At 37.1% G+C, this 16,310-nt stretch overlaps 1 protein-coding gene across 1 annotated transcript in view; it reads left to right on the top strand.

Moving 5' to 3' along the window:
- PDE1A (phosphodiesterase 1A) overlaps positions 1-16,310 on the top strand; it is a 157,035-nt gene that overhangs the window by 108,459 nt on the left and 32,266 nt on the right. The window contains exons 8-12 of the mRNA XM_031056685.1: positions 1,389-1,529; positions 6,484-6,584; positions 9,148-9,273; positions 15,217-15,318; positions 15,438-15,558. Of these exons, the coding sequence (XP_030912545.1) occupies positions 1,389-1,529; positions 6,484-6,584; positions 9,148-9,273; positions 15,217-15,318; positions 15,438-15,558 (591 nt within the window). The remainder of the gene's footprint in view (positions 1-1,388; positions 1,530-6,483; positions 6,585-9,147; positions 9,274-15,216; positions 15,319-15,437; positions 15,559-16,310) is intronic.

The raw sequence follows: 16,310 nt of genomic DNA, 5'->3' as shown, positions 1-16,310 counted from the left end.
CCATCTTTGAAAAGCTGATATAAAAAAATGAATCAAAATGATAAATTTATTGTTATAGTACCGAATGAAAGTTTTCTTATAGTTTCAAAATCTCTTCACTGCAAAAACTCTGTGATCCTTTTGAAGAGGATGTCTCATCCTGAAGTTTCTTGAATATTTTAATTTTAGGCTGGCAACCCATCTTTTCCCAGCAGGCTTTATTTGCTTGAAGTCAGAACCACACCAAGACCACCATTATAACACAGACATGAAGTACGCAATGCTACTGGCAGAGTGGGCTTAAGCCCATTCTCAGTCCCATTGTTTATGTTTCAGGTTTTTTAAATAAATAAAAAATTATTAAGGGATATGTAATTTCATTAAATGGGTGAAGTGGTTTATCCCTAGGCAGCAAATAAGCACCACACTGCCACTCACTTGCTCATTCCTCTCCCCAGAAGGATGGGGGAAAGAGAATTGGAGGCGTAAAAGTGAGAAAACTTGTGGGTTGAGATATGTACAGTTTAATAATGATAGTGATAATAATAATATAGAAAATTAATATTTAAGAGAGGAATCAAATCCAAGAAGAAAGGCTGCAAATGAAAGCAATCGCTCAGCAGCAGCAGCTGAGTGCTGCCCAGGCAGTGCCCAGGCCGCAGTGCCCAGCCAGGCTCCCCCAGCCCGGGGCTGCAGACCATGAGGCCGTGTGGAGCATTGTCCCCTGGTCAGCAGCGCCAGCTGTCCCAGCTGTGTCCCTTCCCACCTTCTTGTGCACCCCAGGCTCCCCAGGGGGCTGGGATGGGGAGCAGAAAAGGCCTGGACTCTGTGCAGTCACTGCTCAGCAGTAACTCAAACATCCTGGCATTATCAGCTCTGTTTACCGCACAAATCCAAAATATTGGCCCATACCAGCTGCTATGAAGGAAATTAACTCTATCCCTGCCAAAACCAGCACAATGCAAAAATAAGTGGGACCAGAAAGTACCTGTAGTTCATACATTGTCTGGAGGAAGGGAAGTTGTACTGTGACGTTAAAGCAAACCTTGTCTCAAGCAAGGTAAAAGTGGTGAAGAAAAGGAGATAATCCTAGTTTTAGACTCCCATCTGTCATGCCTGTGTTATACATGTAACCTCTGCATCCCTGGTGCAGACAGACATGCCTTGAAAACCATTTGGTTAATAGCTCTGCAGTGCCTTGTGCATGGTGTATGAAGAGAGATACAACATCTACAGAATTTATGTGGAGACTCACTGGTTCATGTATGATATCAGACCTTTACATTTTAAACTTTTATTGTTTGCCCAGTAGATCCCATGGTATATTATTTGTGATTCATTTATTGCACGCTTGGCTTTGCAGCTGTTACAGGAAAAAAACAATTATTTTAATGTTTTCTTGTCTGTAGATCCCTGTTCCCAATCTTATTTCTTTTGCTGAAGCTCTTGAAGTTGGTTACAGCAAATACAAAAATCCCTATCACAATTTGATCCATGCAGCTGATGTTACTCAAACTGTGCATTACATAATGATTCACACTGGCATCATGGTAAGAAGTATTGTGAAATTCAATTTCTTTTCTCAGACTCTGCTGTTTTGAATAAATGTGCACATGTTTCTTTTCTAATGGAAAAAGCTCAGTTGAAAATTTTTGCAGAGAGAGATTCAAGAACTGCTGTTCAGGCTGTGAACTTTATTTCATTTTAACAGTTCGTCCAGGCTGAACTTCTCTTAATGCAGAGGGAAAAAGGAAGAAAAAAATAATCTTTAAATCCTGTTTGCTTTTCATCGCCTGGATTTAGGTATTTTATATCATATTTAATGAGATAGATTTGCAGGAGTGGGCAGGTGAGAATTTTTTACTTTCACATCAGAGCATGGGAGGTGTGATCAGGCAAGGAAGCTTTAGTATCTGCAGAGGTCCTGGCTGTTGAAAAATGTACTGAATCAGTGCAGGCTTAGAATTATATCATCACCTGAATCAGTGCAGGCTTAGAATTATATAATGGAATGGCTTGGGTTGGAAGGGACCTTAAAGACAACTCAGTTCCAACCACCCTGCCATAGGCAAGGACACCTTTCTCCAGACCAGGCTGCTCAAGGCCCCATCCAGCCTGGCCTTAAACTCTGAAACTGCTTTTTCTTTCAGTTTTTAACCTTCTTTAGCACTGCTCTTGCATACTCTATGTGCCTGTGGTAGGCAGGCTGTTGCATTTGCCTTGAAACATCACATTTATTTGGGAACTGAAATGAATCTGTGCAAGCATTTTTATTTCTTAACACTTAAATTAAATACCAGCAGTGGAGTTCTCCTCACTATCAGCTTGCTAGGCAAAAGTAAATACTGACTGAAAGAAAATGGAGATTGCTGTCAATGGCTTTTTGATAATTTGTCTTTACTGTGAATGCAGTTGTTAAAAAAACCCCAGCAAACCAAAGAACAGACAACAAACCAAACAGCTGGGAAGAAATAGTGTCTGATTTCTGTTTGCAGAGCTGTGAAACAGTTCCAGAAGACTTTGGATAGAAAAAATTTAGAACAGACTCTGGATGGTTTTGCTCCTATATATACACAATAAATAACAGTCAAACACTTATGTTAAGCCTTTTCTCACTTAAAATGCCCTTGGCTTCAGGGTGGGCAAGGAAAGGTCCCCAGGCATTGCACGTTTTTATTCTACTGTTTGAAGGAAGCATTTTTCTTGTAAGTGTTTAAAGCTATATTTTAACTCTAATACTACTTAAATGAAGCCTGGAGTCTTCACCAGCCAAGATTCCTTTTCAGATTGAGTTTTCTTGAGAAAGCACTTCCATATCAGACTGAAGAGGCTAGACAGCTCTTGCCAAGAGGAGTCCAAACCAAAGTTGTTGTATACAAAATATCTATCAAAAGAATATATTAGTAAAGGAAAATCCTTGAGGATATTAGATTAATTGCAAGAGTTAAGTGATGTGAGCCATGTCTTTGTTGCAGGCATACACTTGGATCTTACCAGGAGGAAAATCCTTTTGTTTTATATTATAAACATCCCTCTGGCCCATTGTATCTGCCCCTCTGCCCTTCAAAAAACCAATAATATTCAGATATTTCTTGTGATGCCAGGACAAAGTTCCAACTTCCAGAACTGTCCTAGTAATTTTGGGACATTTAGCTGTTGCTTAAACCACTTTGAAAGACACTTTGTGTATCTCTGAACACTGAATAAAGAAATCTGTTTCATATTTGAATATCTGCTATTTCACTGCATGCACATGAGTGTGAGAAAGACCTTTCTATCCTTATTAGCATCTTACCCTTCTAACTGCCTTAGATGTGATTTGGAAAATGATTTTCAAAAAAGTTTAGACTTTACTGCTGCAAAATCTCATTAGTGTTGCGACACTGCTACAAAATATTTCTATTAAATTAGTCCAGGTTTAATTCACATTGTAATTGCCAAATTAAGATATTGAATTGTGATATTTCTCTGCCTGTGGCAGGGAGAATTGGAATTAAATTATCTTTAAGGTCCCTTCTAACCCTAACCATTCTATGATTCTATGGTGCTGTGATACTGGAAAGTTCTTGGAAAGAAATCTAACTAGGACACCACTTAGTCAAGAGTGCCTTCAAACAGATGTACTTGCCAGGCAGAAGGAACATTTATGGAAATCAGTGTTTGAAAGAGGGCCTAGTGATTCTGCAGCTTGCAAAGTATTTCTCTCCCAAATGTCACTTGCAATTTGAGAAAGCATCAGTATAATGAAAATGTTCTATTTAACTTGCTGGATTTTTTTTCCTGTTGCCTGGTTAACCCTCCAGTACCCCACTCAATAACAATTTGGAGTTTGCTTCTCAAGCCAACAGTTTTCAGACATGTTCATTGTAGTCCTTTTTTAAAACTCTTCTCTATTTCTAATACCTGGATTAGAGTAAATATGATGCAATTCTAGATCAAATTCCAGGGTTTTTTCATTTGTTTGTTTTTTGGTGTTTTTCTTTTTTTTTTTTTTCCAGATTGGTTTGCAATTTGAGGTTTTTCTGCTTTCATTTTCTCTTAAGGACCTGATACTAACTCCAAATCTTGCAGAGTTGCTGTCTTCCTTGTTTATTTCTGAAACACATACTGAAGCAAATGTTTCCAAAAGCTGGGATTTAGGAAAGCTTTTGCATGATTCCTGTTGTTGAGGTCATGTGTTTTGTACCTTTTACAGGAAGCTGGAAAACAGCCCTATTTCCACATTTGCCAAAAAAATTTGGCTAATCAGAGCTTATGCTTCTCCACTAGCCCCTCGAGAGTTTCTCGTGAAGAATAAGACATATTCAGAGCTGCTGTTAAAGAAATAAAATCATCATTATATTTTTCAAAATTTGCTGTCTATCTAAAGAAAGAAGATCCAGCCACCTCAGATCAATGTGTTAGAATGTTAAGTATCACAGATGGCAGACAGTCTATTAACCTTCCCAAGAGACTAAATCCCAGATGATGCAACTGAAATGTATAAGTCAAGCTTACATTCATGAAGTTTTCATCTTTATAAAGGTTTAAGAATCCAAGTCCCAGGGAATACATCTTGTAAAGAACTTTTGAGTCATCGATCATCTTCCCACCATCCCTTTTCTCCTCCCACGTACCTGTATTGCTCAAAGTAAAGGAAAAAATGCCTTTACTGCCAGTAAGTGCATTGTGAGACTCCATTTCTTGCTCAGTTTTTAATCCATCACTGTAAAAAAAGTTTCAAACAGAACTCATAAGTTGAAATGTATCTATTTACATATAAGCAATACATAATATTTCCATAGAAGACATAATTTATTTTATCTGTGACACCCACAAGACATAGTATCTTTCAGGAGGGAAGCTTGTTTCAGCTCTTCTCAGTCTTGCAGACCCCCAGATACTTGTTTTTCCCTCTCCCTTTCAAAACACACTTATTAACTGTCTCTGTCAGAGTATTTTTCTGCTTCCTTAGAAATCCTTTAGCTAAAGCAGTTCTCTGGTTCTCTGATTTGATTACTGATCTGAATTTTGACTATACCAGTGTGTGTAGAATACTTGCTCTTCTCTCTTACTGTATGAAGTCTCTGTGTAGCCCATAGATGTTGTCTGTGAAGAATGTTCTGCTTATGAATGCATTGTCTAGCAACTATTTTATTTGCTACAAAAGCTGACCTTTGAAAAGGCATCTTGAAGAAAAGTTTATGTTTAGCTTTCATTACGCTTTCTGTGTTTCTGTTCTGTTTGGTATGTTGAAAACATTGTGAGAGCCAGGACTGGTCATGGCCTGGTTTCTTGTGACACACAATATGATGAAGGTCATTGTTTCCATTTTTAGAACTGCTTACAGTACATTCTCATTCCTCTGCCTGTGACCTTTCTAAACCTATACTGCTTCACCAACAGCCAGGACTTGTTCCTCAGTGGCCCTATTGTGTCACTGAATGACCTATTTAATTATTCTTACATTGCTAATGAATCTTGAATCTTTCTTCTTCTTTGAAAGAAGAACTACTATTGGCAACTTTTACTACATCTGGCAACTTATGCATTTCATATCCATTCACACACACACATGCACATTCATATGTGCACATTGGAGTGTGTGAAGTTGAGATCATTCTTTGATCCTTTAGTACAGAAGCTTACTTGTACACCAAAACCATCTGAAATATGTATGGAAATGCTTGACTGGCATTTGACTTAATCAGTCCTATGACTGTGGGGGTTAATTATCATATGATTTTTCTGCCCCCATCTTTAGATGGAGTAAGTTTTCTCCTCAAGGACTTTTTGTCATTCAAGAAATAGAACTTGAAAGAAGATAACAGAGGTTATTTTACAAGCTGTGCTATACAAAACAGCCTCATTTAGCAAGAGTTATAAAAGGGCTCAAAACTCCAGGGTCTGCATTATTTTGTATACATGACCTACATTACCTTTTGTTCTGTGTAACTGTATACTAGCCTTCTGCACTTTTAAATTTTTTTTTCATCAGTACAAAGTACGGTCAAATTTAGAACAGAGAAATCTCCCATGGGCCTAATTTTAGTGCTATGTATACTGGTAAAATATAGATAATACTAATTTTGTACCTTCAACTTATAATTAACTATATATATAATTTACTAAAAGACAAATTATAACCTAAACTTCATATAAGACTTTTTTAGATTAATATACTGTAATTTGGCAAGTGCCTCATGTGAGCTAACAGAGTAGATACTCAAAGGAGTTGCAAAGTGAACTGTGTAATTCTTTTGATAACTTCTTATATTTTTGGCTGCAAATATTTACTTTGCTAGTGACCGTCAGGATGTTAACTTGGTCTCAGAGAAATCATAAGTACAAGGACTTATTTTGTCATATAGTACTGAAGTGTTATGGATATATGGTTATCTGGAGTAAGAGGAATGTTTATTTAAGTTGAAGATAATGCATTGAAGGTAAAACATTTTCAGTACTGTAGGATTTAATCTGAGTTAGGCTATTATTGACAGTGTGACTATGTTTTTCATTTATCAGCACTGGCTCACAGAACTGGAAATTTTAGCAATGATCTTTGCAGCTGCCGTCCATGACTATGAACATACTGGGACCACAAACAATTTTCATATTCAGACAAGGTAAGTGATGCAGTCTCCTAAGAGTCTTACCTGGAGTTTGCAGTTCATTTGGTTCATTGCTGAACTGTTTCATAACTCTTTCTAATAAAGCCAGGAAGCAGCCAGGTCAGTCCTGGTTTTACAAATTGCTTCATCAACTTCTGTCCAGTTAATGGGATCAGTCACATGGTCAAAAACTGTGGAAAAGTAATACGATAGCTCCATAATGTCTGAAATAATTCCACTTTAGAGCTGATATGTCAAGAGGAAGTTTGAAAAGGTTCAGAACATGCAGAACATGGTCTTGAAAGCCGTTCACCCCCTATTGTTCACTAAAATTCTGATACTAGTGACTCAAAAACTTCTAGTGTATCCCCATAAAAATGCCTCATCACTTAAAGCAATGTGCTTACATTTTATTTCATTTTGTGTGTTAAACTTAGAGGGTCCTGTTGCAGAGGGAGAAACTTTCAAGTAGAGCTTTAGAAATACCTGCCATGAGCCATCTCCTAGCATGTTTTGAAAGCAACAGCACTAGAAATGAAAAAGAAGTCTAGAAAGAAATCCAGTTTGAAAGTTAGGCTAACTGTGTTCTCCTGCAGGTGCAGCAAGTCATTCTAGCTGCTGTTCCTGTACAACAGCATATAGTTCTCTCCCTTAAAATATTTTCATCTGATCACAGGAAAATCCCTGACCAATCCATTACTGAGTGAAAAATGGTACATCTGATACTTCACCTAGTACAAACCATCATATTTTTCTCTTACACTGAGCTATACATTGCTTTTAGTATCCTCCTCAGTTGAGGAGTTTGCTTTGGCTGCTCTTTAAAAAAAATCAGCATAGCACTGGCATATTCTAATAAAACAGTTTAGTGCTAGAAATGTTATTACTTTGGACACAAACATCCTCACACTCACTTATATGGATCAACTGAACAATGATTACATTTAAATTAAATCTATAACATAGTTTTTCTCCAAGATGTGGCTTTCAATGATGAAAAATGCTAGATTTGCAGCTAAAATAAGGACACAATTCTTTTCTCCTTCAGCAGAGTCTGGCTAAAAATAAACTTTGGTTTGTAGTTCCAAGTTTATATTAATTTTCTATTTTTGTCCTTAATATTTTGCTATGAAGTACTACAAGAGTGGAAAACTAATTAAGCTGATAGCTTTTGAATTTTATTCAGGCATACTTGCAAACAGGTATTTGTTATGTGATATAGCTTGTTCTTCTCTCCTTGTGTAACTTGGCCCTGATGTGGCATCCCAGACTGTGATTCCAAGTGTCTTTTGCCTGAGGAAAATGGATGGAATGGCTGCCAAAATCATAGCAAATTTTAGCACTGCTTAAACATAGTCATAAGTGGCTGTGTTGATCAAAGTGTGCTTCATAAACATATGTGATTGGCATAACACAGATTTTCCCATGATTTTAGTTTGATTATAGATGTAAACATATTGATTATTTAGGCTGGCTATGGTTTGTTTCCTCGAAATAACCTTTCCAATCCTATTTAAATTATTTATATTCCTTGGTGCCATACATGGCAATATTTACTGTTGCTCAACAGAACAAGAGGTTTATTTATCTTATTGATGTCACAGTGAGCTGCACTGCTAAAGCAACACACCTTTCTTCTAGTACAGACTTGTCACTGGACCAAAGTGAAATATTCAGAAATAGTTTTATCAGAACAGAATTGCAGCAGAGAGGTGTCTCTTGAGATTGATTGCCTAGCAGGTTAGATCAGGTCTTGGGGAAACAAATTCCCCAAGAATTAATAATGTTTGAAGCTAAGTATGATAAATCCACACCGCATCAAAATTTGTGTGTGTCTCAGTGTAATTTTGGAATTGTACATTAGTCTTTGATTAAGAAGGAAAGGAGTTTGAGTTTGTTAAGTTTGCTGACATTATGGTACGAGTCTGTCTTTAGGAAATGCTTGAGTGCTTCCTAATTGCAGCTTAGCATCTCTACCATCCCATTGTGATGAGGCTCATGGTTTCTCTGTTTTTCTGAGAAAAGATGGTGGCTGTATAAAACATATGAAAGTGAAACTTTTTAATACCTTATTATTTACAGCATCTTCTGATAATGAGTAGAATGGGCCAAAGCACATCTCTCAGAGCAGGGGGAGTAACTTCCTAATACCCATGCTATGTGGGGAAGCTCCACTATTGCTGATCATGTTGTATTTTAAATGGTTGTATTGTGTAAATGTACTCTTGTAGGCTAATTAGAGCATTTCTGATGCTCTGTGATCCTGTCTACAGTCAAGAAGCACAAAGAACTCATGAGTTTTTGATATGACAGTCATATCAATAAAACATCACACATTTTAAAATACGACTTTCCCACAAACGGTGTATGCAATGGTATAATGATAATTTTTAATGCATTTAAGATGGAAAATTTATCAGTATTTGATACAGTAGGAACAAATAAACATCATTTGATATATCTATCTCTATATATGTACATATAGTCAATATTTCTCATAGAGAACACGTGGTCCCACCTTTCCCAGTGCCATCACTGGAACACTATTACAAAATCTGCCTCTTTCTCCCCACACTAGGTCAGATGTTGCTATATTGTACAACGATCGTTCTGTTCTTGAAAACCATCATGTAAGTGCTGCTTATAGACTCATGCAGGAAGAAGAGATGAACATCCTGGCTAATCTAAACAAAGATGACTGGAGGTAAGACTTGCTGTGACATTCAAAAATACTCCCAGTATTTAAAAATAATAAAAACCACCAGGCCTTCCCTGAGGAGTCTATTTTAAGAGTTCAAATTACAGGAAGTTGACAGGGGAAAGAGGGATGGATGTTTAGAGCCTAGGGAAGGCTGCTGTGGTGTTAAGAAGTACTGTTTGGGAGATTCTGTGTAATTTTCCAAGTGAGGCTGTGCATTTAGGAGGCACAGTGCTGCAGTGTGTGGACAGAGTCTCAGGTGAAATAGCTCTTTAGGAAAAGCACAATGCTGCCTGAGCTGGGTTGCCTTTGTCCAGCATAACCAGTGGGTTGAAATCACAGTGCAGAGTCACACTCTGCTGCCAGCGTGAGCACTGCTGCTCCTGGGACCTCAGCATAGTCACGTCTTGGTTAAGCATTAAAAAATGAATTGTGCGGACAGTCCAAAAAGAACAAAGGCCCAGAAGTGCTACAGAGCCCTTTTCTTTTTCTTCTTAATTTTAGTGTGATTCCTGAAGAAAATTTGGCCAGCTGAAAGAATAAGTATCATAATTGATATATCACAAATAATAAGACCTGTAAGGCTAAAATTCAAGTGTTAGAGTAAGACTCTCTCCATTATTAAAAAGGAAATGTTATCTTTGTATATCGTTGATGGATACATATTGTATTTAAAATATTAATCTTTTGTGTTTCTGTAAACACAGATATTATTCAATGGCCCTAAAAAAACCCTTGCAAAAAGGTGGACTGTGAAGTTCAGAGAAATATGTTCTGCTAGGGGAAAGTCTCCCACTGTGAATGGTGCTACCATTAATAACAAAGCTAAACTCTGCTTTATTTGTATTTTCACAAAATTATACATTTATGAAGGAATATGTGAACATCAGATCATATTTTGCTAAAGTGTATACTTACAGATGGACTGTTTTACATGGTAGATTTACATTTTTTGACTTATTTATAAGATGAGAAAACCCCTAAATAAAGCATTTATTGAATGTGAGTCTGCTGGCCCTTCTGGGTTTCAATTAATTATTATTTATTAATTATTATAAATTAATTATTATTAATTATCTGTGTCTGTTTTAAAAATATTTCTAAAATCTATAATTTTAAAATTTAATACAAAGTGAGAGAGGAGGCATACCATTTTTAGTTCTCTTAAATAATTCTTCTCAGAGGATACTCATTTAGATTTCGTTATCAGAAGGTTTGTGTTGTACATTTAGTTCTGGAGAAATTTCTCCAAAAGTAATTTGTAAACTTCATTAATAACTGTTTACACACCTAGATTTTCAATGCCAGCAAGAGCCAGCCTTGCTCCTTGTGAAACTCTTTTGGGGCTGATAGGTCTCTGTGACCCTATTTTTGCTTGTTCTAGCTATTGAGTATGGAGAAGATTATTGTGCCAGTATGCAGCCTTCAGAAACTCATGTTCTGTCTTTTAAAAGTGTAAATTTAGAGGGAAATTATTTTCAAATCTTCAGACATGTTGCCTTGAGTATGTTTTTTTGAAGTGGTGTTGTTTCACATTGCATCCTACCAGAGGATGCTTCCAAGTAGAAAGGAGCTGAAATTCTTCGGCTGAATTTCAATCCAGGAGGGTTCCAAGGATGGCTTGAAGACACTTATGTTCATCCCCAGTCCTGGCTTCTTCATCACTGGAGACCACTGTAAATCAGTGTAGTCTGGGAATGCCTCTAGCAACAGAGTGGCTCCAGCTGATAGAAATCTGGCTGCCAGCTAGTGCAGTTTATCCCAGTCATTTCCCTCTGTTATCCACTGAGGAAAGGAGTATTAGGGTGAAACCCAAATATTTGTGAGTGGAAAGAGGGACCTGTGATTTCTAGGTTGTGAAGTTCATATATACTGCTCTGCTGGACTGCAAACAAAAGAAGGGGGGGAATGTGCTAAGCTCTCTTCACATTTCTGAAGCACACTCTTCTCTGCATAGATTGTTTGGGCAGGTCTTCCCACAGTTCTTTGTCCAGTTCAGCTGTGGACCATTTTGTCTAACTTCTGTTGCATTTCATTTCTCTGTGATTTTTCAACCTGTGATAAACTACCACATCCTTTTGGAACTGGCACAATCACACACTGGCTCTGCTTACACTTCCTTTCCAATCTCTTCTCTCTGTAACCCGATTATGTTTTCCTAGAAGATCTTACTTTAGTTTTGCAAATTTTGTTTGTGTAGATTACACAGATTCTTCTATATGCAGCCATTTTGAAGCTGGTGAGTTTTGGCAACTAGAGAAAAGTAGAATTTATCATCTCTTTTTGGATATATTCATTAAAATGTAGAAAAAATGTATGAATTGACTAATAAGCTCAAGAATCTAAACTAGGACACTCAGTTCCATGTTTTGTCACTTAGCTCAGCAATTACACTCTGTTCTTTGAAGCAAGCAGTAAATTCCAAAGTGCCTGTCTGTGCCAACCTGCACAACCTGTTGCAGTGTGATACTTCAATTTAGAGGGTCAGTCATGGAAATGACAGTTTCCTGGTATTCATTTCTAATATCCAGAAATTCCTGTTACCCTGTCTTTTCATTGGTGCAATGAGGGATCTGGTAGCCACTTAACAGAGACAATTTTCTTATTATTGCTGAAGTGAGCTTCTTGGATCTATACTGAAATTCATGCTGTTAAAATAACAGTTTTGAAGGGGTTGCACTGAATCAAGTTGGCAGTAAATTGAAATGATAATCTGTTCAACTTTTCAATGTACTTCCTGGCACTGATTAATTTCTTTACTTCTGTCACATCTATTTGCTTTAGTTGCAGCAGTTTCATTTTTCAAAAATTTAACACTGCTTACTATTTAAACTGAGGTTCTGCTAATTATTCTAGCAAAATGAAGCAAAATGACTGAAATTACTTTATAGTATTCAATTTTCTCTTCTACGTGTTAACTTTAAGAAGATAAATGTGCTAATAAACTGCCAGCTTCAATTAAGTTTAAAACTTTGACTTCTAGTCTGAGCTGGGGAGCACTGCCAACATTCTGAGGATGATGTCCTTTGTGGATAATGCATGTGACATTCATAGCAATTTTTCAGTCTTTTCTTGACTCTGAAAATTTGTTCCAGTCTTTGATATTGTTTTGTTTCTTTCACTTAGTGCCCTTAAATAACTAAAGAGGGATCCTTGTTTGTCCCCCTTTCTCCTTTGATTTAGCAGCTTCCCAGTGTTCCAGCACCCCATGTGTAATGTCATTGTAGGTGGTGGGGCAGTGTTAATGTCTCAAACCACCCCAGTCATAAGGCATACAGTGATTTATTACCTGATTATCAAAAAAAAAAAAAAAGAGAGAAAACAGTATGTGTTATGTATAATGCAGAATGAGCAACATTCTTTCACAAAGTCCCTTGAGATTCTTCTGTCTAAGGATTCCTATAACCTGAAGATGAGGCTTATGTCTTCAGTTCTCACCTTGCCTTTGCTCATCTTAGTCTGTTCCTGCATTTTTTGATTAGTTTCCAGCTGACTAGATGTCTTTGTCATGGACAAATCCAGGTGAAGCTAGTTTCTATTTCTTGGCTACCTACTTTTTCAAGAAATTCATGTGTCACTCCTTGTCTCTTTATTAAAGCATTGTTCATGTAATTTTTTCACATAGTCTTGCATCTCTGTTTTTTTAAAGTACCCTATCTGTAGGACTTGTGGCTGGGGGAGGGTTGAGAAAGGATGCCAGCACAGAACATGACAATTTGCTTAAGTAAAGTGAGATGGTAGACTCAGACCCAGTAACCTTCTGAAATTGGGCCTGAAAGATTGCCATGTGCTGTACGTGAATATTGTTACCACTTCCCTTCAAGCATGACAACATCTATGTGTCATTTTGGGTGGTTGCAGGTGCCTGTATTATCCTGAGGCTTGTAGTTGGGGACTGCCTAATGAAGACTGGGAGAGATTTCTGTCCAGGAGTCACCTATGAGACCAGCTGAGGTCTCATGGTGTGGAAGTTGAGACAGTCTTTTTTCCCTGGGAAGCAAATTGGGAATGTGATCAGTCCAAGATCAACTTTCTGTGCAATGATAGCAGATGAAGCATTTGTAGCTTCAGTAGAGCTTTACCTACCATTTTCCCATCAGGTTTCAATTCTATCCTCTGATTGTGGTGGATATGGGCACAGGAGTCTCTCTTTTGCTGTTAAGCAGATTTTTAGTGTCCTAAAATCTTCAGGAGTGTGTGACAGGACAGTGCTATACTGTTTGATCTTTATTCAGATGTTGTAGGTAAGAATTAGGGAATTTTTTTCAGCTGCCATCACAATATGAATAAACTGAAAGTGTGGTTTTGCTTCTCTGTGTCTTGCATAGTAGGGGTGAGGTATCTTGTGAGTAAGGGTGAACTTATTTCTGATTTTTCTGATTACTCTGAAAAGTTCAGACATTGAATGTTCCTAAGAAAATCTCCCATGGAAAGGAGAAGCGATAATTATCTCAGTCTTAAAAACAGCAGGGTTTAACAATGCAGAGCCCTCATTTCTCTTGTAGTGTTAGCTGGGTTTTTTTGTTTTGTCTTGTTGTTTTGCTTTTTTTTCTTTAATGGCCTTGACTGTCTTCGAAGGGTACACTTTCAAAGCAATGTGGAGGAGGAACAGTTGGGATGCAAAATAATTAGTATCTTATTATGAGGTCAGATAAGGTACGGCATTTTCTAAACACAAGTTGCTATGGCTGCATATTATTGAGTAGAAGTGAGAGCATTGAGTCTATCCAGTTGCATTAAAGCATGTCAGGAATATATACATAAAAATCAGCAACAAATGTGTGCTTAAATATGTAATTAATTTGGATCAAAAAAGTCTTGATAATCTTTATAACAAAGTATTCTAATAGCCCTAAAGAAAACCGCAAATTACCTCTTTAAAGCATAGTCCTTTGAAAAAAACTGCCTGTTTTTTTGGTTAACTTAAGTCAAACATATGAATATGGTATGAAAAATCAGTAAGAATTTCTAAAGTAGGATTTTACTGTTTTATTTGATACTTGGATGTCTTTAAGATTGGGGATGTGCTCATGAAGATATATGGTACATAATGAATGGTTTAATGTGGGAAATTCTCCATATACATATAAACACCGCTTGTCCTCCTAGGCCGCTTAAAAAGCATGTAAAGAAAGACCCACTGGACTCCTACATGGCCTGTATATAATTCTTCTACATCAAGGAGACAGAGTTTTCTAAGTCAGTAATTATTGTTGACAAAGTTCATTAAATTTTCTATTTACATAGAATATTTACAAGAATAAAGTTTCGTACATGATTCATGTTTTATTAGTTTCATATGGATTTAATAGAAAGCTGGACAAGCCAACATCTCTAATCATAACACCAAGGCACAGATAAATTACTAATCCCAAATTTCTTCTGATTCATTAAATAGGTATTGTAATACTTTTGGAATGAAAGGTAGTTCATCACAATGATCTTATATTGGTGTAATGTTGATAGTATTTCAGATGCAATACCTCTTGCTCTTCTGAGTGTTTCCACAGCCTTCTTCCTAGGCTTAGTGTTATGCACACTCTTCACTACTATGAGGGCAGTAAAAATGTATGCTGTTGTGTGGTGGTAAGCCCAGAGAACAACTTGTTATTTGAATACTCTACCGCTGAAAAAAATAAGGAATGACTTATAATTGGTGAGAGAACTGCATGTAATATTAGTTTATGCACTAGGAAATAGGATTTACAAACTAGTGTGGCTCTGAAATAATGACTGCAGAGTACATTTTCTGAGGTACACTCCTTTCACAGAATCCCTTTAGGATACAATATTCAAGTTGTTAATAATTTATTTAAATGCTTTTTAAAACGTAATAAAACCCATGATGTTGTTTTGAAAGTTATAAATTAACAAATACCGCTTAAACAAATGTACCATACATAGAATAAATGAATTTTAATCAGTCATTTTGCTTTTAATTGTTCTTAGGGAGTTGCGTAGCTTGGTCATTGAGATGGTCTTGTCTACAGACATGTCGGGTCATTTCCAACAAATTAAAACAATGCGACACACTCTGCAGCAGGCACAGGGGTAGGTTGTTTTCCATTCTCTTCATTATCTGTAGCCTTTCAATGAGCTCATATTCAAGAAAAGAATTTAAATAGTTGCTTTTGTTTTGAGATAATTGGAGCATGTCCTTGAATTGACAGGGTAGACAAAGCCAAAGCCATGTCTTTGATTCTACATGCAGCAGACATAAGCCATCCAGCAAAATCCTGGGAGCTGCACTACCGGTGGACCATGGCCCTGATGGAAGAATTTTTTCGACAGGTGCCATTTTTAAAATCCTTTAATACATCTAGTTCAAGAAGCAATGGTTACATGATTGAATGTTTTCTTAAGTCTGCCAACAAGGTTGCTGTTGGTTGTGATTGACAGGCATAGTCAGTAGTAGTTAAGAAGTACTGTTTGGGAGATTCTGTGTAATTTTCCAAGTGAGGCTGTGCATTTAGGAGGCACAGTGCTGCAGTGTGTGGACAGAGTCTCAGGTGAAATAGCTCTTTAGGAAAAGCACAATGCTGCCTGAGCTGGGTTGCCTTTGTCCAGCATAACCAGTGGGTTGAAATCACAGTGCAGAGTCACACTCTGCTGCCAGCGTGAGCACTGCTGCTCCTGGGACCTCAGCATAGTCACGTCTTGGTTAAGCATTAAAAAATGAATTGTGCGGACAGTCCAAAAAGAACAAAGGCCCAGAAGTGCTACAGAGCCCTTTTCTTTTTCTTCTTAATTTTAGTGTGATTCCTGAAGAAAATTTGGCCAGCTGAAAGAATAAGTATCATAATTGATATATCACAAATAATAAGACCTGTAAGGCTAAAATTCAAGTGTTAGAGTAAGACTCTCTCCATTATTAAAAAGGAAATGTTATCTTTGTATATCGTTGATGGATACATATTGTATTTAAAATATTAATCTTTTGTGTTTCTGTAAACACAGATATTATTCAATGGCCCTAAAAAAACCCTTGCAAAAAGGTGGACTGTGAAGTTCAGAGAAATATGTTCTGCTAGGGGAAAGTCTCC

Source organism: Geospiza fortis, unplaced genomic scaffold, assembly GCF_000277835.1.
Source record: "Geospiza fortis unplaced genomic scaffold, GeoFor_1.0 scaffold112, whole genome shotgun sequence".
Taxonomy (NCBI): domain Eukaryota; kingdom Metazoa; phylum Chordata; class Aves; order Passeriformes; family Thraupidae; genus Geospiza; species Geospiza fortis.
The sequence above is the reverse complement of the archived record's forward strand: the minus strand, read 5'-3'. Positions and strand labels throughout refer to the sequence as shown.